The sequence below is a fragment of the Triturus cristatus genome, chromosome 8, assembly GCF_964204655.1.
Source record: "Triturus cristatus chromosome 8, aTriCri1.1, whole genome shotgun sequence".
Taxonomy (NCBI): Eukaryota; Metazoa; Chordata; class Amphibia; order Caudata; family Salamandridae; genus Triturus; species Triturus cristatus.
This window is the reverse complement of record NC_140591.1, coordinates 1,697,008,951-1,697,033,316: the sequence shown is the minus strand read 5'-3', so window position 1 is coordinate 1,697,033,316 and position 24,366 is coordinate 1,697,008,951. Positions and strand designations below refer to the sequence as shown.

General features: G+C 48.2%; 1 protein-coding gene across 1 annotated transcript in view; it reads left to right on the top strand.

Annotated features, from left to right (window-relative positions):
• Positions 1–24,366, top strand: part of LOC146808633 (N(6)-adenosine-methyltransferase catalytic subunit METTL3-like) — a 165,034-nt gene that overhangs the window by 30,009 nt on the left and 110,659 nt on the right. The window contains exons 2-3 of the mRNA XM_085623666.1: positions 16,140–16,321; positions 17,008–17,403. Of these exons, the coding sequence (XP_085479792.1) occupies positions 16,140–16,321; positions 17,008–17,403 (578 nt within the window). The remainder of the gene's footprint in view (positions 1–16,139; positions 16,322–17,007; positions 17,404–24,366) is intronic.

Below are 24,366 nucleotides of genomic sequence, written 5' to 3'. Positions count from 1 at the left end.
ATGGCCATCCCGTTAGGGGTCCCCTCAGCTTAGTGAAGGAGGGGTGGGAGAAGACTTCGCAGAAGCTTCCCCGTGACATTGTCAGCTACATGCTGGCGTTCCGCAGCCAGATGGCCAAGCTGTGGAAGGCGGCCTCAGAGAACCTAGAGGCTAGCCAGACCGTTATGAAGGAGTCGTATGACCGCAACGCTCGGACGGTCGAGTTGGACGTTGGACAGAAGGTGCGGGTCATGGAACCTGGGGAGCTTTGTGCCCTCCAGGACCGGTGGACTGGCCCGTATGACATTGTGGAGCGACGAGGCCAGACCACATACGTAGTGGATCTAAAGACCCCCCGACAGCCCCTGAGGGTATTCCACGTCAACCGACTGAAGCCGCACCATGAGCGATCAGAGCTTGCTCTCCTTATGGTGACGGATGGGAGTGAAGAGGAAGAGAGTGAAGCTCTTCCTGACCTTCTAGCGGTACAGGAGAGGGATGGCTCGGTAGAAGGTGTAGTCCTTTCCCCATCCTTGACCCCAGAGCAACAGAGGGACTGCCGACATGTCCTGGGACAGTTCGCCTCGTTGTTCTCCCTCACGCCTGGAATCACTCATCTGTGTACCCATGATGTGGACACAGGGGACAGCCCCCCGGTGAAGAACAAGTCTTACCGGCTCTCTGACCGAGTGAAGGATAGCATCCAGCGCGAGGTAGCCAAGATGTTGGAGCTGGGGGTGATAGAACCTTCCAGCAGCCCGTGGGCTAGTCCGGTGGTGTTGGTGCCGAAAGCGGCCCCACCGGGTACCACACCGGAACTTCGGTTCTGTGTGGACTACAGGGGGTTGAACTCTGTCACGAAGACAGATGCTCACCCCATCCCACGAGCAGACGAGCTGGTGGACCGGCTGGGAGCAGCCCGGTAGCTCAGCACCTATGACCTGACATCTGTATATTGGCAGATTGCCATGGCCGATGGAGCAAGGGAGAGGTCAGCATTCTCCACCCCCGAGGGCCACTTTCAGTTCCGAGTGATGCCCTTTGGGCTCAAAAATGCTCCGGCCACATTCCAGCGGTTAGTGAATCAGGTACTATCTGGTCTGGAGTCCTTCTCAGCGGCGGCCTACCTGGATGACATAGCTGTCTTCAGCAGCACCTGGGAGGACCATCTGCAGCACCTCCAGGAGGTATTGCAGGCGCTGCAACGCGCTGGCCTAACCATTAAAGCCAGCAAGGGCCAGATTGGACAGGGATCTGTCATGTACCTGGGACACCTGGTGGGCGGAGGTAAGGTGCAACCCCTCCAGGCCAAAATAGAGACCATCTTGGCTTGGGAGCCCCCCAAGACCCAAACAGAGGTCCGAGCTTTCCTCGGCCTCACTGGGTATTCCCGTCGGTTTGTCAAGGGATATGGCACCATCGTGACCCCCTTGACGGAATTGACCTCTAAGAAGCAACCTCGCAAGGTTATATGGACAGCTGCTTTCCAGGAGGCATTTGACACGCTGAAACAGGCGATGTGTACCGCTCCAGTACTCGCAACTCCAGATTTTAGTAAGGAATTCATTGTGCAGACAGACGCCTCCGAGCACGGCATAGGTGCGGTGCTCTCGCAACTCAACACCGAGAGCCAAGATCAACCAGTGGCCTTCATCTCCAGAAGACTCCTCCCTCGGGAACGGCGATGGAGCACCATTGAGAGAGAAGCCTTCGCGGTAGTCTGGGCTCTGAAGAAGTTGAGGCCATATCTCTTTGGAACTCACTTCCTCATTCTGACCGACCACCGCCCCCTTCGCTGGCTCATGCAGATGAGAGGCGAAAACCCCAAGTTGTGGAGGTGGTCCATTTCCCTACAGGGGATGGCCTTTCGGGTGGAACACCGGCCTGGAGTTGACCACGCCAATGCTGACTGTCTCTCCAGGTTTTTCCGCCTTAGCGATGAGAACTCCCTAGAGGTTGGGTAGCTCTCCCCTCTTTCGGCTGGGGGGGGGACGCGTGTTAGACCTGTCAGCCCTAGGGTGGTCTCCCCCTCTATTTTTGATCGTGCCTCATTTTTTCCACCCTCATTTTTATGTTGGACTTAGGTCTCCGGGCGCCTTTTCATGGCCAACCAGTGTTAAGGTGCAGGTGCTCCCTTCTCCCAAGATGGCTGACACAGGCCCCTGCTACTGCAGAGTGGTCTTCATTAGTAGCACCCTAGCTGCCAGGAGCTGGCTGGAACCCCACAACAATGTTGCAACACCAGCCCTCCTTTTTTGTCCCATAGGTAGAATGGGGAAGCTCCTGGAATGTGCTGGAACCTTCTAGAAGGGAGGTGTGGTTTTTACTTTTGCCGCCTTGGATAGTGGTCACCTGACCTAGGGCTACTTAAGTGTGGGAGGGAACTTTTTGTAGTCAGTTGGCCAGTTGGGGTAAAGCAGAGCTGGGGAACCCACGCAGGAGTTTTAGGCGGTAGGGCCTAGCCAGGGACTTATGCCTCTTAAGGGACTTAGGTACTGCCTCTTAAGTGAGGGAGGGATCCTGTATAGCCCACTGATCTTGCCCGGCGGTAGGAGGACCCCGGGACCCTCTGCTAAGCTTGACTAGAAAGGGACTAGTCACCAACTCAATCCCTACCCCCAAGGAACAGAACCCCCAAGGGCGCCGGAGACACCTGCGCCACAACGACTTTATGCCAAAACGGAATGCTGAAACTTCATGCCAAAACGGAATGCTGAAACTTCATGCCAAAACGGAATGCTGAAACTTCATGCCAAAGCTGAATGCTGAAACTTCATGCCAAAACTGATTGCCGGACTGCTGGGGATCAACCAGGTACGAGCGCTGTGACCCCTGCGCTCCCCGACCTGGCCTGGGATCCCCTGCGTCAGTCCCCTGTCGAGCGCTGAGCTTGCAGCCCTCCCGCTTAATTTGTCAAACACCCCCCCCCCCCCGAAGCGTGCTCACCGCCGCGGCCCGGAGGCCTGAAGTGTGCCCCATCATCGAGTCGGGGCCCGCGGAGAAGCCCGGGGCCCTGTCGCTGCCGTCGCAGCTGCTGTCGGAGGTGTGAGAGGCTGTGACCTGTCCCCCTGCTGCTGAGCGCTTTGACTGCGGGGCCCGGAGCCGTGATGGACGCCGCTGCAGTGAAGATCTCCCCCCCACCCCCCCCCCCCCCCCCCAGGACGCCGAGATCGAGGCAACCTTCGGGGGCCCGGAGGTAGCGTGGCCGTGTGGAGGCCTGGGACTCACCCCCCCCGGCTCCCCGGGAGGCTTGGGAAGGACCCGGTGCGCCCCCTGGCGATCGGGAGCAGCACCGCACTCCGAGACTCTGATTCCCCTCCGTGGGATTGCCCCTTGCCTTGAGACTGCCGCGTGTCAGGGGACCACTTGTTCAATGCTTTATGTATCCGAGTAGCGCTTTATTCTCAAGTCCTGCTCAGGAGTGTTCAATGCTTTATGTATCCGAGTAGCGCTTTATTCTCAAGTCCTGCTCAGGAGTGTTCAATGCTTTGTGTATCCGAGTAACGCTTTGTTCTCCAGATCTGCTCAGAAGTGGTCAATGCCTTATGTGTCCGAGTAACGCTTTGTTCTCAAGTACTGTTCAGAAGTGTTCACGGTCTAAAGTTACGAGTAGCGCTGTGTATGCCAGTTCCGCTCCGAAGCAACAGGAAGGCCCGGGGTAGAGTTAGGCGTGCAAGACCTGCCTTGAAGCGCGATCAGCTCAGAAGGTGGCGCTACATGTCCCAGCCCAATTTCGAAGCGCTAGATACCGCGCGTGGGGCCACGGCAGAGTGAGGCGTTAGTGGTGGGAGGGGTGTAGCGCTGGTTAACCGCTCCCCCCTCCCCCCCCCAGATTCGCCAGGTATTGCCACTGGAGCCATGAAGCAGCGCTCTGGAATCTGACGCTAAGGTATACAGGTGTGGCCTACTACATTGTAATGAAGTACTAGTGAATCGCACGCTAAGGTATTCAGGTACTGCCTATGTGACCATAATGAAATGCTGGTGATTCAAGTGCTAATGTGTTCAAGTGTTGCCATTGCCATCTCAGGAACTGTGCTTGCATATTTGATTGGATAAAGCTGATTAATTGGCATTAACCTTATTGTGTGGCGTCCCTTATTGTGCGCGTTTCCTTCTTCAGGGGATGAGTGTGTTGTATGGTCGCTTTACACACAATCCTTCGGGTGCCCAACCGCTCGAGTCACGTTACCCCCTTAGGGCCTGGTGACCCCAGGTCTTACAACTTTGTTATGTGCAAAAGGCATAAACAAAGTTAAGAGAAAAAAGTGTGCATGTTTGATTAGCTTGTACCCAATTAGCATAAGGTAAGTTACTTGTACGCCCCTAGTATATAGTATCCAGGGCTTGTAAGCTAGCGGGTCACCCCAGGGACTCCAGCACGGATTCTGCCACCCTGGGTGTGACCAAAGTAAAACATGGCTCTCAGTCGGCCACTGTAAACTGGAAGGGCAGATTTAAAACTGATAACTCACCTTTGCCGTTTAAAGCAATGGCAAAACCCAATCTTCCCTTTTTTTGATAAATGTAAGTCACCCCTAAGGTAGGCCTACCAAGCCTAAAGCCGGGTGCTCTATTCAAGAAAGTGGAACATGTACTTTTACATGTTCCAGCAGGAAAAACCCTTTTACATTTTCCAGCAGGAAAAACCCTCAATTGCCGTTTTTACTGTGTAAAAGGTTAGTAGCCCCATTGGCGAGTGCAGCATTACAAGCTGACGCCTCAGCCTTACTAACTTCTGACTGAGGCTTATAAAGTTGATACTGTAAGGTATCGAACAACACCATCACATTTGTACGCTATGACCCTCAAGTGGTGTAAGGCTGAATCCGTTTCACTCCATAGGGAAGAAGTTAGAGGCTTTCGCACAGTTCCTATTACACTGGAGTGGGACATACTATTCCATGAGCTGCAGGTACTCTCAGAGGAGTCCTGATGTCCAGAGAAAGATGTTGAGCTGTTGCATCCAATACGCTCTCTTGCACTCTGTGAGGGTTCCATGCTATATCCCCTCTCTCGACCCCTATTGTCTTTTGGTTCAAACATAATGTCTGTAATTGGGCTGTCCTGTGTTACTTTCACTTTACTACCCTATTTGAGTAAAGATTCAGATCCTACGGGTTTCACCAACAAGTGGCGCTATGCTTCTATATTACTTGAGCTGCAATCTAGACTAACTGTGACTGTTATGACCTGCCAGTTGCAATTGTTTTACAAGTTTGTTGATTTATATAGAGTTTTGAACCAATGCCTCCTGTAGTGCATGATGCCATTGCTAGGGTATCTAGACCCTCTGGGAACCTGTAATGTGATGTAGCTTTTAACTGACTACTGTAATTGATGTAAACTTGTCTTCATTGATTGAAATCAATAAAAATGATTTAAAAAAGCACACTTGTTACATGAGGCCCAAGTCGAAATTATTGTAACTTGTAGTGTGTAACTTTTAGAAAGTTGCCATTTTCTTGCCCAAAGTCTTGTTGAGACAGCTTTCTGCCCCCCTGATGAGATGTGCAAACGACTCCCAGGAAAGTAAACCATAGAAGCCTGCGTGGGGGGAGAGGTGTTACCGCTCCCTGGCATGAAGCCACACGGATATTGGCACAAAAGGCGAGCTTCAAAGGGGAAGCTGCCTGTGAAAGGCAAATGGTGAACAACTCTCCTCCTTTATTGAGGCTGCTCTTCTCTCAGCCACAGAGGATATTAAATCATCTCTTGACAGTGGGGGCAATCTCATAATATCCCACACACCCAACAGTGGAGACTTGCTCTACTGGTGCACCCAATACGAGGAAAACTGGGCCCATGACCTAGCTACATACCACAGTCCCCAATTCTTCAATATCTACTCAACTGGAAGGAATATGCTGAGACGGATTCTGGCTTATTGCAACTCTAATTGCTAAGATCTTGTTGCAAGCCACCTCAAATACACTTAATAATTGGAGGAAAGTGCAATTACAGACACAATTCTTTGAGGGGGATTCAGAGGATCCATTAGAAGAACATGATTGAGGGTTGAGGGAGGCCCGTCTGAAAGATAGTTATTTTAAGATATTACATCAATGGCAGTGGACCCCCAAAAGACTCGATGCCTCCTTCTAATCCAGCCCTTTTTTCTCTCCTTTTCTCTTACATGTGTCTTGCTTCTCCTTTTGTCTCTGTCTCCTCCCATTGCTCCCCTCGTCCTCTTCTTTTTGCTTTTCTCTTCTTCTGTCCTCACCTCTCGTCTCCTTACTTGTTTGTTCTCTTTTCCTACTTTTCCTTCCTTTTCTCTAGTTTTCCCTGATCCTTCAATCACACATGTGATCTTTGTTTCTATCATCGCCTTGTCTCATCCCTCTCCCCTTATTCTGCTCTTTTTTTTTTTTTCCCGATGACTCCAACTCTTGAAATCTATGGACGTCAGGCACAGGGGCTGCTTTGTATAGTGGAGAACTCTAGATCTCTTGAGCTAACAAAAACTGATTTATGAGGCGCTTAAGTAATCTGCCAGTCAGTGCCCCACTTGTCCTTCGATGCATTAATGGCATGGCTGGGTTAAAACTGCTGTTGCATTGGCAGAGGCGATGGGCAGTCCCAGAGCTGATGCCCTTTCGTAGCACCTCGGGTGTTCTGGGGAAACCTGGGGCCTGTACGATCACCTTGCTTTGAACTATTGTAGATCGACTGGATTGGATTGCGTATGAGAATCTCTGGTCTTCCCCAAGAGACGCCATCCGTTTCAAAGCCAGAGGTGAAAAGAACCCATTGGTGCTATATTGACGACTTAATTCTACCTCCTCTGTGGGCTGGATCCCTCATTGCCTCCTTTATAAAGTTGATTATCATCTGTAGGCATTCTTGGATCATATTGAACCTCCCCTTGCGTAAGCTTTATATATTACATTGAAAATTTAACTTGGGGCCTTTGCCTACCTGCTCCTTCACAGCTAAATGGAAACGTGATGCCCATGATTCTGACAAGATCTGCCTTATCTGCCCCCAGGTGGTGGAAACAGCTGCGCATGTTGCATTTTTCTGCTCAACATAGCAAGGTATTAGAAGGAAATGGATTTTAACACATTGCCGTAAATTGGGCTTTAGGGATTATTGGACCGCGTATAGAATATTAAGAAGGGACACTAGACAATGTATCGTAGTTGCTGTCACTTGGTTTTTGATGAACATGTGGAGGCTTAGACAGAAAAGGATGCCTAGATGGAATGGGTTTTATCTTCTGCTGTTATTTTAAACTTCTCCCAACTTCAATCTGCCATTGTTTTAAACTGTTTAAAAGTGGACTTTTTATGATATGCAATATGCTAGATTTTTATGAAAGTCTTTATGAATTGAAAGATTAGTATAAATGATTTTGTTTTATCCTTTTTTATGTACGGTTTTTTACATGCTCTTTTATGCCATTGAGCCTTCCAAAAGGGTCACTTAGGAAATTGCAGAACATTTAAAATGCGGCTGCACGTTTTCTTCTAAGAATCCCTACATTTTAGTCAGTCAGACAATTGCACTGGCTCCCGGTCTGCCATCGCATTACCTTCAAGGCTCTTTGTTTAGCACATAAAACACTATGGAAAAGCCCCAGTCTACCTCAGGAAGAATTTTATGCAGTATATTCCAGGCAGAACGTTGCGGTCATATTCAGCCAGTCTCTTGAGGATTGCTCTCTTCAGACACATCACCTGGGAGGAAAAGTTTTATTTTCAGAATTACAATTCTCCATTGGAACCATCTGCCACTTGAACTTAAAACAGCGCCTTCACTCTCGGTCTGTAGGAAGAGCCTTAAAACCTGGTTATTTAATCAATGATCTCTATTGACAATTCTTAGCTTGTTCTCCTTTTTGCTCTGTATAGAGCAAAGACGCCTCCGGGTATTCATGCGCTTTATAAGTTGTATCATTCATTCATTCAGAAAGGCTCATGTATTGTTTAGGTAGACAGGCTGGTACTCAGGACAGAGAAGGGAAACCAGTAGCAAACTGGTTTTCAGAGGAGTGTAGCCCCCTTGGTAGCCACACCTCAGGGTTGAGCTAGTGAGCTCTACATGCTGAGAGGGGTTCTGCCATCTTGAGGATGGGCAGAATAGAGACGTCTGGGATAGCTACATGCTACACATAATAAGTTGGCATTAGGCAGGAGGGACCCTCTAGCCAATTGGCTAGTGACCGCAACTTTCCCAAAGACCCTTTTGGTTATTAAAAGGGTACCGCTTGCAGCCAGAACTCAAATCTCGTTGGACTGGAGAAGAGGACAGAAGAACTACCCTGCTGCACCAAAGACACAGTGAAGAGAGGCTGCCCTGACGTGGACTACACCTGCTGAACCTGGTGGCGATCAAAGAAGGGATTGTGCCTGATGTGTCCTGCTCATGGATAGTCGAGTGCCCAGCCGATGCAAGAGACTCACAGAATCAGTGGCTGCCCTCCTGTTCGCAGGTCCACAACAGCTGCAGAAGCCTGCTGGGGTGAGTTGGTAGCCCAGATTCCTGAATTACCGCTCCTCACTGCTGTGCATCCCAAGGAACCAAGATCTAATGCTTAAAAGTTGCCCCAGAGTCTGCTGAACCCAGGAGAATGTTGTGAGTACAGCTAGGTCACCCAGAAGGCAAGTTTACAGTCCAAAGAAGAGAACTGCTGTTCCAGGCGATTGGTAGCCCATTGCTGACTGGACTTCTGTCAAGCTCGAAAGGACTTCTAGGGACGTCGAACCTTGTGGCCAGGGTTGCCTCATGAAATCGAGAGACCGAGCAGTAGCCCATGGAAGACCAACGTCGACCACACAGCATCGTCAGCATCCTTGCACATCGTCCGGATCCTCCAGCCCTTGCATCAGGACCACTCCATAGACGTCAATGGCAAGGAGCCACTGATACTGGAATTGAACTGAGTGCGACTATTCCTGGAGCAGTAACTGTTTTTGCGGACCTTGTTGGCCCCCCTAACTGGCTCCCTGATGGAGTTGGTAGCCTAAAGTAACTTCAAGTAACTGCATTGATACTTACCAAAGTTTTACCTGAAAAAGCTTCTTTTTTTTTTTTTTTTTTTTTATTAGCCAAAAGAGAAAAACAACCAAACAAAATACCGCGCACACCATAGAGACAGAGTATACAAATATGTAAGCAGATATAGGATTCTTAGTACAAGTTACAGAGTATATACAAACAGAATCATCGCTGCCCTTTAATGACATTGCCAAATACGTTCTGTTTTATTTTGGGAGCGAGGGCCCTTAGCCTTAGCCAAGGCTATCTCCAATTCATATACCCCTCTTAACAGCTGCCAAAACTCCGCAAATGTTGGTGGTTTAGGTTCGATCCAGACCCTGGCGATGCATAAGCGGCAACTAGCCATAATGATAGAAAATAGGGCTACTGAGATTAAACCTGGCTCATCTATTAACCCCAACAGTATCTCTTTCTCCGAGATGACAATGTTAGTCCCTGAGAGGTTGCATAGCTCCCTGGCAATCCTAGACCAAAAGGCAGATAATGAAGGACAGGTAACAAACATATGTCTAAAATCGGCAGCGTACAAGGTGCATTTAGGACAAAAAGTTTTAGGTGCCGTATAGGGCGTAGCCCATTTCGAGATGATTTCAGGCGTATAGTATAGAAGAAATAGCATCCGATGTTGCTGAAGTTTTAGGTTAATAGAAGTAACAGAGGTATTTATAATCGATAATGACCTATATAGAATAGTTGTAGTAATACTAGTGCCAAAATAACGATTTAGTTTCTCAGCAGCCTGAGGAGCGTCGTCTACTGCACCTAAAATTAAGCATTTATAAATTTTCCCAATGCAGCCCCTGCCTCGGATTTGTAAGAATGAACTTGCGGGTTCCCCCAGTACGATAGCTCTTGCTAAACCTTCCCCGTTTATAAAAAAAATCCCTAATTTGCAAAAATTTAAAGAGTGATTGGGGACACCGAATTCATCTCTAAAAAGAGAAAATGGTCTAAATCCATCCTGATCATATAATTGCCCTAGCTGCAGTACGCCGCATTGTTGCCAAGTCTTCCAGGCAGAATCGCCAAATAACACCCCCAGCCTAGGATTCCCAAATAGATAAGTACTAACGTGCAACTCAGAAATATTGTACTGCTTTGAGATATCTCGCCAAATCCAGGCGGCATGACGCAAAATCTTGAAGCGAACGCGTTTGAAATAATTTGGGTCTGTCATCTGGGCTAGTACGAACCTTTAATCCATCCCACATGTTAACTGATATGAAGTCCACTTTTGGGACATACCGGGGCCATCCATCAGACTCTGCAAGCGCGTAGCAAAGGCCGCCCAAAAATATAATTTAAAATCAGGTATACCAAAACCACCCCTCTCGTATGGGAGTTTAAGAAGTTTAATAGTCCGCCTGGCTCTTTTATACCCCCAGACGAAACTGCCTATAATGCCATCCAATCGTTTGAAAAAAGAAAATGGAACCCGCAGGGGAATACTCCTAAACAAATACAAAAACTTTGGGAGGACATTCATCTTGATAACATTACAGCGCCCCCAGATAGTTAGGGGCAATTGATGCCACCTGCGCAGATCCGTGGCCACTTTCTTGAATAGTGGTTCATAGTTAATCTTAACTATTTCCTCCGTATGGCTGTTGAGACTAACCCCGAGATAAGTGGCCTTTTGGGTAATACCCAATATAGGTAGACAGGGGCTATATTCAATATTGGTAATCGTTTGAGTTTTACTAGTATTTAGTTTATACCCGGAAATTAATCCGAAACGCTGTGCCTCCAAGGCGATCTCCCCCATCGCTTGGACAGGGTCCGTGGTAAAGATAGCTATGTCGTCCGCATAAGCGGTTATTTTAATGTGGACTTGATTAAAAAAGACCGGGTTAATCCGCTGATTCGATAACAGATGACAAATGAAAGGCTCGATATATAAAGCAAAGAGAAGGGGAGAGAGGGGACACCCCTGACGGATGCCCCTCTGAATGGGAAAAGTATCTGAAGTCAGACCATTAAGCCTAATAACAGCCTGCGAGTTTGCATAGATTTTCTAAATTGCCGAAACAAACTTGCAGCCAATCCCTACTTTTGACATAATAGCCCAGAGTGAACCCCATGTTACTCGATCGAAAGCCTTTTCGGCATCCAACATTAACATCGCAACTTTACCACCTAAACATTGGGCCGCATCAAACACAGCTATGGCAGTGTTAATGTGAGAAGTGGTATCCCGCCCAGGAACAAAACCATGTTGTTGATCCGACACTATTAGTTTTATATGTGGAGCAAGTCGAGAAGACAAGATTTTTTAAAAGATTTTGGCATCGTGATTGATAAGTGAAATTGGACGATAAGAGCCTCTCTCATCCTGGGGCTTCCCTTTTTTAAGAAACACTATTATATTTGTTTGTTTCCAGGATGGAGGGGCATCATGGCCATTCATCATATCATTCACCATCTTTAAAAAGACCGGTCTCAAAGTTCTTATAAAGGTTCTGTAGAACTCCAAAGGCAGGGTATCCCCACCCCCCCCCCCCCCAAACAGCTTTCCCTGCGGGCAGAGACTTAATTGCTTGCGATAATTCAAATCCATCTACATCCCTGTCCATTGTAGGGGTAGTAAGAGGGTTTAAGATTTTCAAGCCACTCTCCTGCAAGTAAGCATCTAGCCCATGATGATCGATGGTCGTATCGTCCCTGTATAAATCTGTATAAAATTGCCTAAATTGTTCTAGGATCTCTACCGAATGGTGAAAGGTTCGGCCATCATCCCCGACAATGCTCTTAATTTGCGTATGGGCTCTAGAGTCCGCCAACTGATAGGCTAGAACCCGTCCAATCCTCTCTCCATATTCATATTGCCTTAATCTGGTTTCATGGTACCGACTAGCCACCTTTTCCCTCAGCTCACGCGTAGTCTTAGCTCTCGCTATTACAAGTTTCTGATAGATATCTACTTCTCGATGATCTCTATTTAGTATTGCTTTAATATGTTGCTGTTCTAATTCCAGGCATTCCCTTTGCCCAGCAGCGGCGAGCAGTACCTTGGCCTGGTTTTGGCGAAACAGGTACTGCTGAGTGATACCCCTAATGAATGCCTTTAAGCTGTCCCAGACAATGGACCATGAAGCAGTATGGGCGTTGATGTCTATAAAATCCACTAGTTGTCCTTGCATGCGTTGAATATAGTCATGGCTTTTAAGAAGACTTTTAGGGAACGTAAAACCCCTTGCCGCCCGGGGAACTATTAGTCCGAGACTTATTGTAAACAGTAGAGGGTTATGATCTGACGTAATTTTTTGACAGACCTCGATACTAGAATTTGATAAACGAGCCCGGTTAACAAACACCATGTCTATCCTGGAGTAATGACGATGTGGTTGCGAAAAATAAGTAAAACCATAAACTAAAGGATAGACCTCCCGCCATAGATCAACCAGCTGGTGTATTCGTAATAAATCTTTAATAGCCGCCCTAGTAGACACCATTCTAACCCGACCCGAAACATTTGAGGAGTCCATTTTCTGATCTAAAATACAATTGAAATCTCCCATAAGGATAAGCTCGCCCTCCCAGCCCAGCAACTCTGAGTTTAGAAAGGAAATATCCTTAGAGCAATCACTATTCGGACCATAGACCACACGGATAGTAAATTTGTGTCCGCGGACCAGAAGCTGAGCAATGACCCATCTGCCCCTGTTATCACTAAGTGAGCGCAATAGCGTAAATTTAGTAGTTTGTGCTTGCAAGAGAGCGACACCACGTATTGAGACAGTTTGTGAGGTACAGGTTATTAATTCATTTCTTCCGGGTATTGAACCGAAACACTGTCCCTCCCAGCCACAGTCTTGTCCTGATGCGGAAAATCCATCATTCTCAATAACCTTTTTAACACTCTTTTGGCTATTTTTTACTTTACAGAGGAGGCACGAACGGAAGATGGCGGACGTCGGTTCGCCTCTGAAGGACGCCTTTCCTTAGGGCTCCCCTCCCGCTGCCCTGACCTCCGGCTGAAGGATATGGCCCCGCCTTGCTAAAACGAGCAGAGGCTAACGGCTCAAAATGCGGACATAGCAAGCGAAGAATCAAAAAATTGCGATATAATTGAAACATAAAACCGCAAGGGGCTGATCACGAGATATTACAAGACACCTACCGATGTGCCGAATCGCGCAAGTCAGCGGCTCTGTTTTCGGCGCTCGCAGCGCGAGGTGGCGTGCAGGCTCTGGATCGATAAACAAACTTTGTGGTTTTGCACGAGGTGAGCAAACTCGTGTTGAAGGGATGGCCCCCCCCTCGGAGCACTCGACGGGTCCGGGCAGAGAACTGCGGAGAGTCAGCGGCTTCACAAGCAATTGCTGCTGCAGAGGCTGACGAAGAGGAGGAGCTGGCAGCTACTCACTGCAACAGCAATACTCAGCACAGTCCCATGCAGGTACATGACCGGGATAGGGGGGGCCGTGGCAACGGGGGCACCTCGGCAAGTGTGTCACCCAAAACTACTACTAACATTAGCAGCCTTGGCAAACCCATTAGGAATTTTTTGCAATCTGGCCAAGCTACTGTTCTTCTGCAGGCTATTGGGTCGGAAACCTCCGCTCCAGGTTTTCCCATAGCCGAGGTACACAATGCTGCAGTGGAGAGTGGGATGGCCAAGGGTACGGGCGAGGCTGGGAAAACCGGGAGAACCGGGTTATCCAGTACCGACCATCCCCCAGAATGCGACGGTTTGCTATCTGGGAATACCGAGGATGCAGCCTTGTCCCCCTGTGTATCTCAAATCCAGGACTCCACCACAGACTATGTAGCGGAATCGGAGTCAGAGCAGATGGAGTCACAGCCCCAAGTAGTTAAAACCGGCAAAACCAAAGGCGCCAAAGCTTATGGAGCTGGCTATAGAGCTGGTAAGGGCCGCGGCCACGGGAAGACACAAGTAGCTGGCACCACAGGGGGTGGCAAAGGCGCTACAAGGCCAAATGTTATTAGTTCTTTAAAAAAAAGGATCTGGGATCAAGTCCACCACGCAAATGGGTGTCTACTAAAGGAGAAGTGAGAACTTTGGTCGCTCGTCTATCCAATATCGGCCTATCTGCTAGTCTGGAAAACTCTACAACAGGTTCGGCAACTCGGTCGGAAAGACATAGATCTGCTCCCAATACTCCCCTAGAACCACCGATAGTGGCGGGAGCCGATCAAGCCTCAATAGCTCAAACTAGAGGCTTCAGAGACATTGCGACAGATGGTGTAACACCTGTTATCAACTTGGAGGGTACAGAGACCCCTGCTAGTCCCATAACTCAAACCTCCTCTGTAATAATCCTGAAAAAGCTTCTAAGTGTCAAATTAATTGTGGTTGTCGGTGCCTGTTCATGTTTAAGTAAAAAGTGTTGATTTACTTTACCTTGTAAATTCTGTATTTCCGGAACGCTCCGGTGTTTTTTTTATTTTGGTGTCTAAATGTACATAATAAATCGAATTTGTTTTTATAAAGTGGTGTTTGGTTTCTTTTGTGTCTTGTGTAATACTGCCTCAGTGGCTTTGGTGCTATTTAAATGCTTCACACACATTCCTTATGTAAGCCTGATTGTTCATAGCCTAATCTACCCGGGGTTGAGTTAAGTATTTAACAAACGAAAGCTACCAGTCCTGAAGGGGTTGGTAAGTATATTACACAGTGAGGTCCCACAACCCCACCATATAATATCCCATTTCTTCACACCTACTAAGTTTGATTTGTTTTCACTTGTGTGTTTGCCGTGTCACCAAGATAGCTCAGCATGCACTGAGGGCACACTAGACGCTACTTATTTTCATTTACTCTTTATTGATACTTTCATTTTTAGATTTTCATTTTGTCTTTTTTTCTTTGAATTTTCTACACGAGTAGTCCTTTGGTACTCTTATCACAAGATGTGTGAATGAGTAAATGAAGCCTGGAATGCATGTGGCGTAGTTTGCATCAAATGGGGAATCTGGTCTTAACAAATACCACGGTCACCTCTGGGACTAATGGGCAGAAACATGCCAACGAGAACGATGTGGCAGTAATAACCCTCCTAGGAATTGACCACTCAGTTTTAATCCTCTCCCGGGTCCTCGCCTCAGTAAAGACCTACTTGAGATACCTAGGCTATTTTTATCTCGGACACCAAATCCACCAACTTTTCTCCCCCTTTAAACAAATGCTTTTATTGATTCCTACCAAGATGGAAGCCCATTCGTCATTATAATAATTCTTGACGAATGTGGAGGCCCAAAGGATGAAGCATGATATCTGGTTAGGTGTGTGTGGGCTCTCCTTACAAATTTCAGAGATTCCCTAATTCCTTTCTCTGTCAACCAGTCTTTCTTAACCTTTTGACTTCTGTGGCCCCTTTTAATCATTACTGGAACCCAGGAACCCCCACTGAAACGTTATTGGATTCCGGGGAGCCCCACTGAGTCATTATTGGATGCCAGGCATCCTGGCCTAAGGATTTTCAATGATTTGAACCGCAAAACAGTACACAAAAAGTACGGAAATAGGTATTCATCAAACAAATACACAAATGTGTAATTCTTTTTATTTAATTCATAAGCAAATGTCAAAAAAATCTAAAATTTGTTATGCGAAGATTGAATTATTAGTTCAATTGAGGCCACTCATTGCCCATACTTCTGTTTTATGCAGTTCTGCTGCTTCCACGAATCAATCGGAGGATACTGATTAATTTTTAGCCTCAAATTTCAATTTCCTTCACATTTGCAGAATGTTTTAAAAGTTTCTATTTTACATTTTGTGTCTTAATTTCTAAACACTTCATTAATCTGTTAATATTATTTATCAGTCGTAGACTACCTGAGTAGGCTTTGCCGACCCCCAAGGGTCCACAGAACAAAGGTGAGGAAAGGCTGTACTAGACACTGTATGGTGTAAGAGAAATTAGAGCATTTTCTTTGTTCACTATATTCCCTTTAGACCGGGATTGTTTACTCTGTACATGTATACGTACTTTGAGGGTTCAACGCTGGTTGGCCCATTCCCTATTGTCCCTTTCTCCCTCAATTTTGTTTGGAAGTATTTGTCTCGTATGTCATTTAGTGTCTTGACCGAGCGTTTTTAAAAAACTGTGCTACTCAGTAGTTGAGCAGTTGTATGTCTGTACCCAGTTTTGTTACTGAGAATTTCTGTTTGTTTTCCCTTATCTTCACAGATCCTGAGGGCAGCCTATCCCCTTCCTTCCGCAGTGACAGTCCTGGGCCAGCATCCTCACCAGCCTCTGTGCCGAAGGTGGTTATTGACCCAGAGCTGGAGAAAAAGCTTCTGCATCACTTGTCCGATCTCTCTCTGGCACTGCCCACAGATTCTGTCTCCATCCAGCAGGCAATGAGCACGGTAGTGGAAGAAGAATACTCTTTTGGGGAAATATTGAGGGGGTTTGGTTCAGTAAGAGGTTGTATTTTCATCTGGGTCCTGGGGGTACGATGGCAGCAGTGTGCCAGCCTGGATTTTGACTGGTTGGTAGTGTGCCAGCAGGGTCACAGCATGCCTGTCTGGGTCATGCTAAGATATCACTCGTGCTTGTCGAGGGCACAATAAGACCCTTTTTGTCTGCCAGGGTCCTTGGTATGAGGACAGTATGCCTGCCTTCTGTTGGGTAAGGGTGCAACCATTTCAAATTGGCCATAGTAACGGAGATAAATATGCGGTTTGTAATTATTAGGAGGTACATGCTGCTGTGGGAACAATACCTGCCAATTGTGCCCAACAAGGCTCTGGTACAGAAAAAGCGTACCTACCTGGGGTAGAGGCAGATAACAATGCATGCCTTCCTAGCTCATTGCAAATTGCCGTTTGCTTCAGAGATTTTAATATGCCATCTGTGGATTAAAGGAGATTTGCGATTTCCTGGTGTAAAATTGTCTAATAGAATATATATTGTGGCGGGGCTGACTTCAGGGGGATCCTATATTCTGAGAGTCTTTAAGTAGACTATTTTGGGTAGTATGGTGGAAATTTCTGGCCCTTTCTCTAGTACCTTCCTAGTGCTGTATCACACCCATTCACAATCTGTTTTGCAGGCCAGTGTCCCTGTTAGCCAGGAGAGTGTGGAGAGCCTTCTGCAGAAGTTTGCAGCCCAAGAGCTAATTGAGGTGAAAGCTCGTACCCTGCTAGATGATGAGGACCGCCCTACCGTCATCGTATACGCTGATCACTGCAAGTTGTCTGCCATGATCTGTGTGGTGGCTGAGAAACAAGCCCCCGAAGTCATTGAACCTGGCATTCGACAGAAGCGCCGACTGGAGCAGGATCCCACATCTTCTCTTACTCCCTCCTCATCTGCCACGGCTGGCCCATCAGCAGAGAAGAAAGTGGTGGAGCCTGCAAAGAAGTCCCGCAAGCATGCCTCAGACCTGGACTTGGAAATTGAGAGCCTGCTGAATCAGCAGTCAACTAAGGAGCAACAGAGCAAAAAGGTACTCTTCCGGTTGGAGAGGCTAGAGAATCTGTAAGGAAAGAGGCAGTTTGGAAGCAGTGGCATTGGCAGTCTGGGTGGGGCATCTGAGGGCAACAAAGGGAATTGGCAGTATGGGCAGGGGCATGGATGAGGTAATTTGATGGGATGATATGATAGGGTGCGTCAAAGAAAGCAAGACCTGAGTGGTAGATGGGTGAATTACTGGGAATTAGTAGAGCTAAGAATTGTGAAGCCATTAGCCTAGAGGCAGGGAAAATGGCAGCTGGTGGAAGATCAAGCTGAAGCCCAGAACAGGGTAAGAGATGGTTTGGGAGAACGGCCTGGGTTCTCTCAACTCAAGAGTTAGGAGGAGGTTCCAGGACCTATCCACAGTTGGCAGCAGTAGGGCAAGAGTTTGGCAGCATCACCAGAAACCATGCTGCTTTACATCCATGCAGCAGGTGAAATAACTCTACTTTAGATCAAACTGTGTTTGTTCTTGTGCTTCACCTTGTTTGTCTCCTGCACTAGTCATCATGTTGATGGCCCTTTCTTCATGTCACCAGGTCTATTTTGCCACGCACTTCACCATTTTAGCATCCTCCAAGTTATAAGGCTTCCTCTGGATCATACTCTTTGTCATAATGCTGTTTGTGTTTCCCAATATCACAGCCTGTGTGCCCTTGCCATCACCTTGTCAGTGGATGTGCCCATGTCCAATGTGCCTTATGCGAACTGTCCTCCAAACATTGCAAGATCTGTTACATGTCTTTCTGTCTGTGTTCCCTCACATCACCCTGCCTGTCTCCTCTGCATGACCCTTTCAGTTCCAGTGTGTCACTCTGTCCATGGCCCTGAGTGCCACATCAGTGTTCCTCATATGTCTCTCAATCATACTTTTACTGACTTGTTATGAGTGCTGTATTAATCCAGATGGGATTGATAAAGGGAGTTGCTGGCCCCATCGGGATTACACACTCAAACACTTCTTTGTGCTACTCAGAAGCTCTACTTGGACAGATTTTTTCACTCGGACATTTCACCTGCTAAATTGGAGCGCACCTGTAATATTGCTCTACAATAGAATTGGTAAATGACAGTGCCCACACTGAATACTGCTTAGTAATTACTGACCTCTTCAGGACCCCAAGGAAAGGCCTCACAGGCAGAGAGGCTGGATACAGCACCACATACCCCTGTCATGGGCTCTCCATAGATGGTAGCACCATCGGTGGCGATCTCCAGCACTGAGTGCCTCCTGACTAGTGTTCATAGCACAAGTATATTTGTGTTGTGTCCCTGCCACTTCTATATTTCAGCAACATATGTGGGGTGGTCCTGCTGTAGGCCTTCCAAAAACCTGTGTGGGGATAAACTGCAAAGATGAAGCACTAGAGGCCGTGTTTTTAGGTCTTGCCTGGCGTTAGCAGCGCGCATGCACTGCTCTCGCCATGCGAGGGCCTTTTGGAATCAATACGGATTCCAAAGCATGCACGCAGACGAACAGAAGATGTACACACGTGGCGTGGGATTACACGTGACCTCTCTGCATAACGCGCGCATGGCGCGCTTTCGCTTGCTTTGCTAATTGCTAATATATTTGCTATCCCTTTGTCACCGGCTCTCTTGCGGTGTCACTGCCCGATACTGACCTAACAAGCAGTGAAAATGCAATAAGTCTCGCCTTTAATTAAGTCAAAGCCATTTGCTTTGCTAATTGCTATACAATACCATTAGCAAAGCAAATGGCTTTAACTTAATCAAAGGTGAGACCTGTTGCATTTTTAATGCTTGTTAAATGTAAGTTTGGCAGCTCTCTAGTGGTGCTTGTTTTATTGTAATTCCCAGCTTCAGAAAATGTTTTTTAACTCGAACTTGTTGACTCAGTCTCCAAACTTTCACTACTGTTTTTTCCGGTAGCGATCCATAGCTTAAAGTTCTCCGCAAATTGTTCTGCACTCTCCAACCACACATCGGAGATGTTTCAGAGGAGAAGGCAGTGTCCAGTTGTAAGCGGTCCAGTGGTTTTCTTACAGGCAGGCACATGCTTCCTTAGTTCCAAGTCATTTTTCACTTTGTAGCCAGCTAGAACATGGACGAGTATGTCCTTATGCTTCACAAGAGACTAACACCGCTAGCCCTATAGAGCAACTTTTTGGTCTTAGGAATTCAGTGCAAAGCTAGTGACAAATATGTCCCACTCCAAAGGCAAGTCTAGTTACTCCCAGCAAGCTTCAAATACATTTTTCACTTCCAAGCTCCAGTCTCCTCTAATCCACAAATTGCTTTTGGCCCAAGGAGTCTGGAATTGTTTCACCATCTTCAAAGAAAAATGTGTTACATGTGCTTTTCAAAAGCAAATATAACCCGGGAGCTCATTTTCTTTTATTTGCTGAGACTATTATATGGTTGTGATGTTATTCTCATTTTCACTGATCCGCAGAAAAACACATGCACAACAAACTTGATGATGAAATGAACGGAGAAGCCATTGCTTACTCAAAAAAAATCTATATCCATTGGCTTTGTCAAATACTGTTTCATGTCTATAAGTCCCTCTTAAATATTATTCTTCTCAATGCAAGCAAAATGTACACAGTTTCTTAGATACATTTGCCACAATCCTGAACACAGAGTGGGGAATAAGAGCAGCCATCAAACTATTACATTTAGAAGTGGGCTCTGCCTATTGGCTTTCAACCTGCATTGGTCAAACAGACTACAAAGCAGATCACCGACGTTCAGTTTAGAGGACAGACCAGTTTGTCTATACAAACATTAGAGCATGTGAACACACAACTCATACTTCTGCCAGGCTGAGAAATAAATCAGCCTTGTATTGATCAAAGTTGGTCTTACTAGACCGCTGGTCTGGATCTCCTTTTGTTATAAACACCACGCTCTTTCTGATTTGGGAGGCGTAGAGCTTTCTTCCCCCGTATGTCAAGCTGTGTGCAAGCCTTACACTGGTCCCTAACCAGTGCACTGCCTGTCTCCTAATGTCTCCATGCAACCTTTCGCCTAAGAAACACATTTTCTCTTCCGTCATGCCTTGGTGCCTAATCGAGCTCTCTTTTCACTTTGCCTCAAAATTTGTAACTTATGAGTCACGGAGTCTCTCATGCATGCACGTTTGTTCACATTCCTGATGGATGCTTTTAATTGCTGATTTTTCACCATTGAAGTTGCCCTAGGTGCCAGATCCGGAAGGTCTAACCAGAGTTGCTCCGACACTCTGATGGGTGGTACCATCAGACACTGCAGCAGCCTCACACTGTCTCTGGAAGTGACAGCGCAGAGCTGTATATATATGCACCCCCTATGGACTGACATCAGTTGCTTTCTTTCCTCACCCTTTGTGGATTTGGAGCTCCGCTGCCAAAACTTGCTAGCGACCATGTCTCCCCTGAAAACCACAGGCTTCAAATTGTGCAGCGACTTCAGAAAGAAAATGGCGGTTTTAGATCCGCAAGATTTCTGGCTTTGGTGTCTAGGGTCTAAGCACACCTTTAAGTCCTGCAACAGATGCATCCTGTTTTGTCTTTTGGCCATCAAAGATTGGGAGGCAAATCTGTATGCCTCTGGAGCGTGACCTGCCCAGTTTCTTGTCTCCAAACAGTGGACCCACTACCACTTCAGGTGTTGGACCTCCTCCAGGTTCCTGTCCCTGGGTAAGTTAAGGGTGAAGTTGAGAGACAAATATTGCCATAAATCAAAGAAGTCGAAGCAAGATTTGTCTCTGTCCCATCAGTCATTCTCCAGGGAGTGCAGTCGACACTTGAATGACCAGGCTCTGCTCTCATGACCCACTCAGAGCCTGCTCCAAGGCTGGCCCCAAGGTGCCCTAATTTGCCAGGTGTAGCATCAACTCCACAGCATATAGAGTCATTCAGGGAGCCTTTGCTGAAACTTTTCACTACTATGCCGGCTCCTTCTGGTGTACTACCATGCCCCTGTGGAACTGCAAGGCCCCTTTTGACTTTTGTTAGCAGGGCCTGCCCTGGCGCTGACTGATCCCATTAGGCATCTGCGCACCTCCTTCTACCACCAGCCCTTGGGTCCACTCCTGTACTGCAGTCCTTGTCTGTTCCACCCATTCTTGTGCCTGACACAACTTCAGTGGCGCCTACTCCGAATCTGACCTGATGCCTGTTTCTGATCCAGAGCCGACGTAAGCCTGTGCTAGGCCTATGTTCTGTTATGAGAATACTAAGGTGAAGCCATTTTGAAAAAAACATAGCCTCTTTCTCAATGCCAGCACCACTTTAGGCTGGAAGCCTTGTTCTGGACGGATACTCACACCGTTCAAGGCCTACAAATTGTCCCACGTGAGGAGGATAACACCGAGGAGGCTGATAGCTCATTCCCTCCTCCCTATACTTCTATTGGTTTATAGTTGGATTTGTTGACTCCCAGTGGCTGGAATACTTCAGCTGAGACAGACACACTTCTCTCCCCCCCCCCCCCCCCCCCCACACACAGAAGAGAGTCCCCGTTTTGCTGCACCAGTGCGCAGAGCAGCAGAAGTGCTGAACCTTCAGCTGCATATGATAGGGATTCAGACACATTTATTGAGGGGTATGTTTCAGCCTGGGCCTGCTTCTTCTTCACCCTCACTGTCCTTTAACAAAATGTTGATAGAAACAGGGATAGCGACTTGATTTAAGCTGTGTTTGAATCCACCCCTGCACTCCAAACCTAGCTTGGTGTCTAGGTGTCATAAGCATGCCTTTAGAGACCTAGTTTTTCTTACTCAGCACCCAACTCCTGAGGGCTTGGTGGGTAAGGCTTCGAGCAGCAGAATCTGAAAGAGACACTTTAGTGATAGAATCCTTACCTTAGAATATCCCCAGGCGTCAGACTGGATCCGGAGAGTTTTCGTCAGCAGTACCCCTGCGCGTCGGTAGGCGGCGTCGTATGGCTCTGCGTACATCGCTGGCGTCCTAGCCGCCGAGATGACGTCGTCAGACCTACTTGGACGCGCCCAGCGTACTGACGTCAGTTCTTTCTTTTTCCGCGCAGCAGCACAGATCCGAGACAGAGTGGTACCCCTAGTTAAAAATGTAACTTGGTTTCTGACCACTTCTTTTGTCGTGTGCTTGATTCCTGGTGCAATAGAGATGCCCAGGTTTAAGTCCTGTAGGGCCTGCCGTCGCAACATGTCGGTGTCGGACCCTCATGACGTGTGTCTCTTCTGCTTGGGGCACGTCCATGACCCCGAGGCGTGCCCAAATTGTTGGGCCATGGTGCCGAAAGCTTTGCGGGAGCGTTCCTTAAAGTTGTTGGAGGTCCGGCAATCCGTTCCGCGCCGATCAAGGTCTCGATCCCGTGGGAGGTCAAGGGACCGGTTGCGGAGCCAAAAGCACCGCTCGTCGGAATCGGGGATAGGTAAGTTTCGGTGCCATACAAAGTCGAAGCGTCGTCGCTCTTCTTCAACCCCTCACCGGTCGCGGGACGCAGTGAAGGGGTTGGGCAGTAACTCCACCGTGGCTCCGTTGGAGCCTCCATCGTTGCCTGCGGCCTACCCTCCCTTTCCGGGACCGCACGCGACTTTGGACGAGGTGCAGTCCTTTATGTCGGCCTTGCACCATTTGTTTACCCTACCGGGTCCCTCCGGAGCACCTTCGGGCCCCGCGGATCCGTCGGAAGGGTTTGCCCCCTTGCCGCCGCCTATGGCCTTGGCTATGCCGGCACCATACCCTGCAGCGCCGCCAGCTCCGGCCTTGGCTCTGGCCTCAGGCAGGCTTCGGCGCCGACTCCGGCGCCAGCCCTGGATCCGGCGCCGACCCAGGACTGGTGTCTTACCCTCCCATTCCATTTCTTGGAGGGGTGTTTATCCTGTTTCACAGGGCACCTCGTCCTTACCGGCCCCTTCAGCAACCGGTGGACAAAGGGGAATACTGAGAAGAGTCTGAGGACCCTCTTGCAGCTCAATGCGAGGATAATCCGGAGTGAGATGGCGATGTGGACAGTCCAGTGGATCTGAATTTCTCTCCACGCCCTGGCACTCTGTCCCCTTCTTCCGTGGCCACGGAGGAGGTTGGGACTTTTTTGGTGGTTTTACGTCAGGCTGCTGAGGCTCTTAACCTCGAGCTCCCTTCTGTACCTATCAGGACCAATCTCCTGACTGAGGTCCTGCAGCCGCAGTTCTCTTCTGCGGAGCAGTTACTGCCCTTCAATGAAGCGCTTACTGATATCCTGTTGGGCACCTGGATTAAACCTAACACAGGAGTTCCTGTGGACAAGTGCGTGGCGCGCTGCCATCGCCCGACACCGGGCAACCCCAGCTTTCTCACACAACACCTGACGCCTGAGAGTCTGGTTGTCCAGGCTTCTGCCTCGTCGAGTGCGTTCCCTTCTGCTCCTCCGGACAAGGAATCTAGGAAACTGGAGCAATTTGGGAAAAAGATTTTCACATCTGCCAGCTCTGGGTTGCGGGCGGTGAATACTGCGTGCCTGCTAAGCCGCTATTCCCATTCTGTGTGGGACACTGTGGCACAGGTGCTACCTCAGTGCCTTGTGGAAGTACGGTCAGTTCTCTCCCAAGCCATTACCGAGGGGGAGAGATGCTGCGAAATGTACTATTCGTTGTGGGCTTAACATCGATTCTCTCGGTAGAGCACTTTCCACAACTGTGGTGCTCTGTCGTTATGCTTTGCTCCGCACCACTGGCTTCTCTGGGGATGTTCAGAACACCCTGTTGGACATGCCCTTTGACGGTACACGCCTCTTTGGTGATAAGGCGGATAGCACCCTGGAACGTTTTAAGGACTCTCGGGTTACGGCCCAGTCTTTGGGTCTCGCCACCACGCGTACTCCCTCGGGTCCGCTTTTCGGTCTGTTCGAGGCCAAGGTCGGGGCGCCCAGGCGCATTCTTTTCAGACCCTCAAGTCTGCGCAGCCACAGTCTCAACGTAGCTGTGGACGTGGGACTCGGCGTGGTGATCCCGGGGACAGCGGACGGGTCAGTCCACCACCTCCCC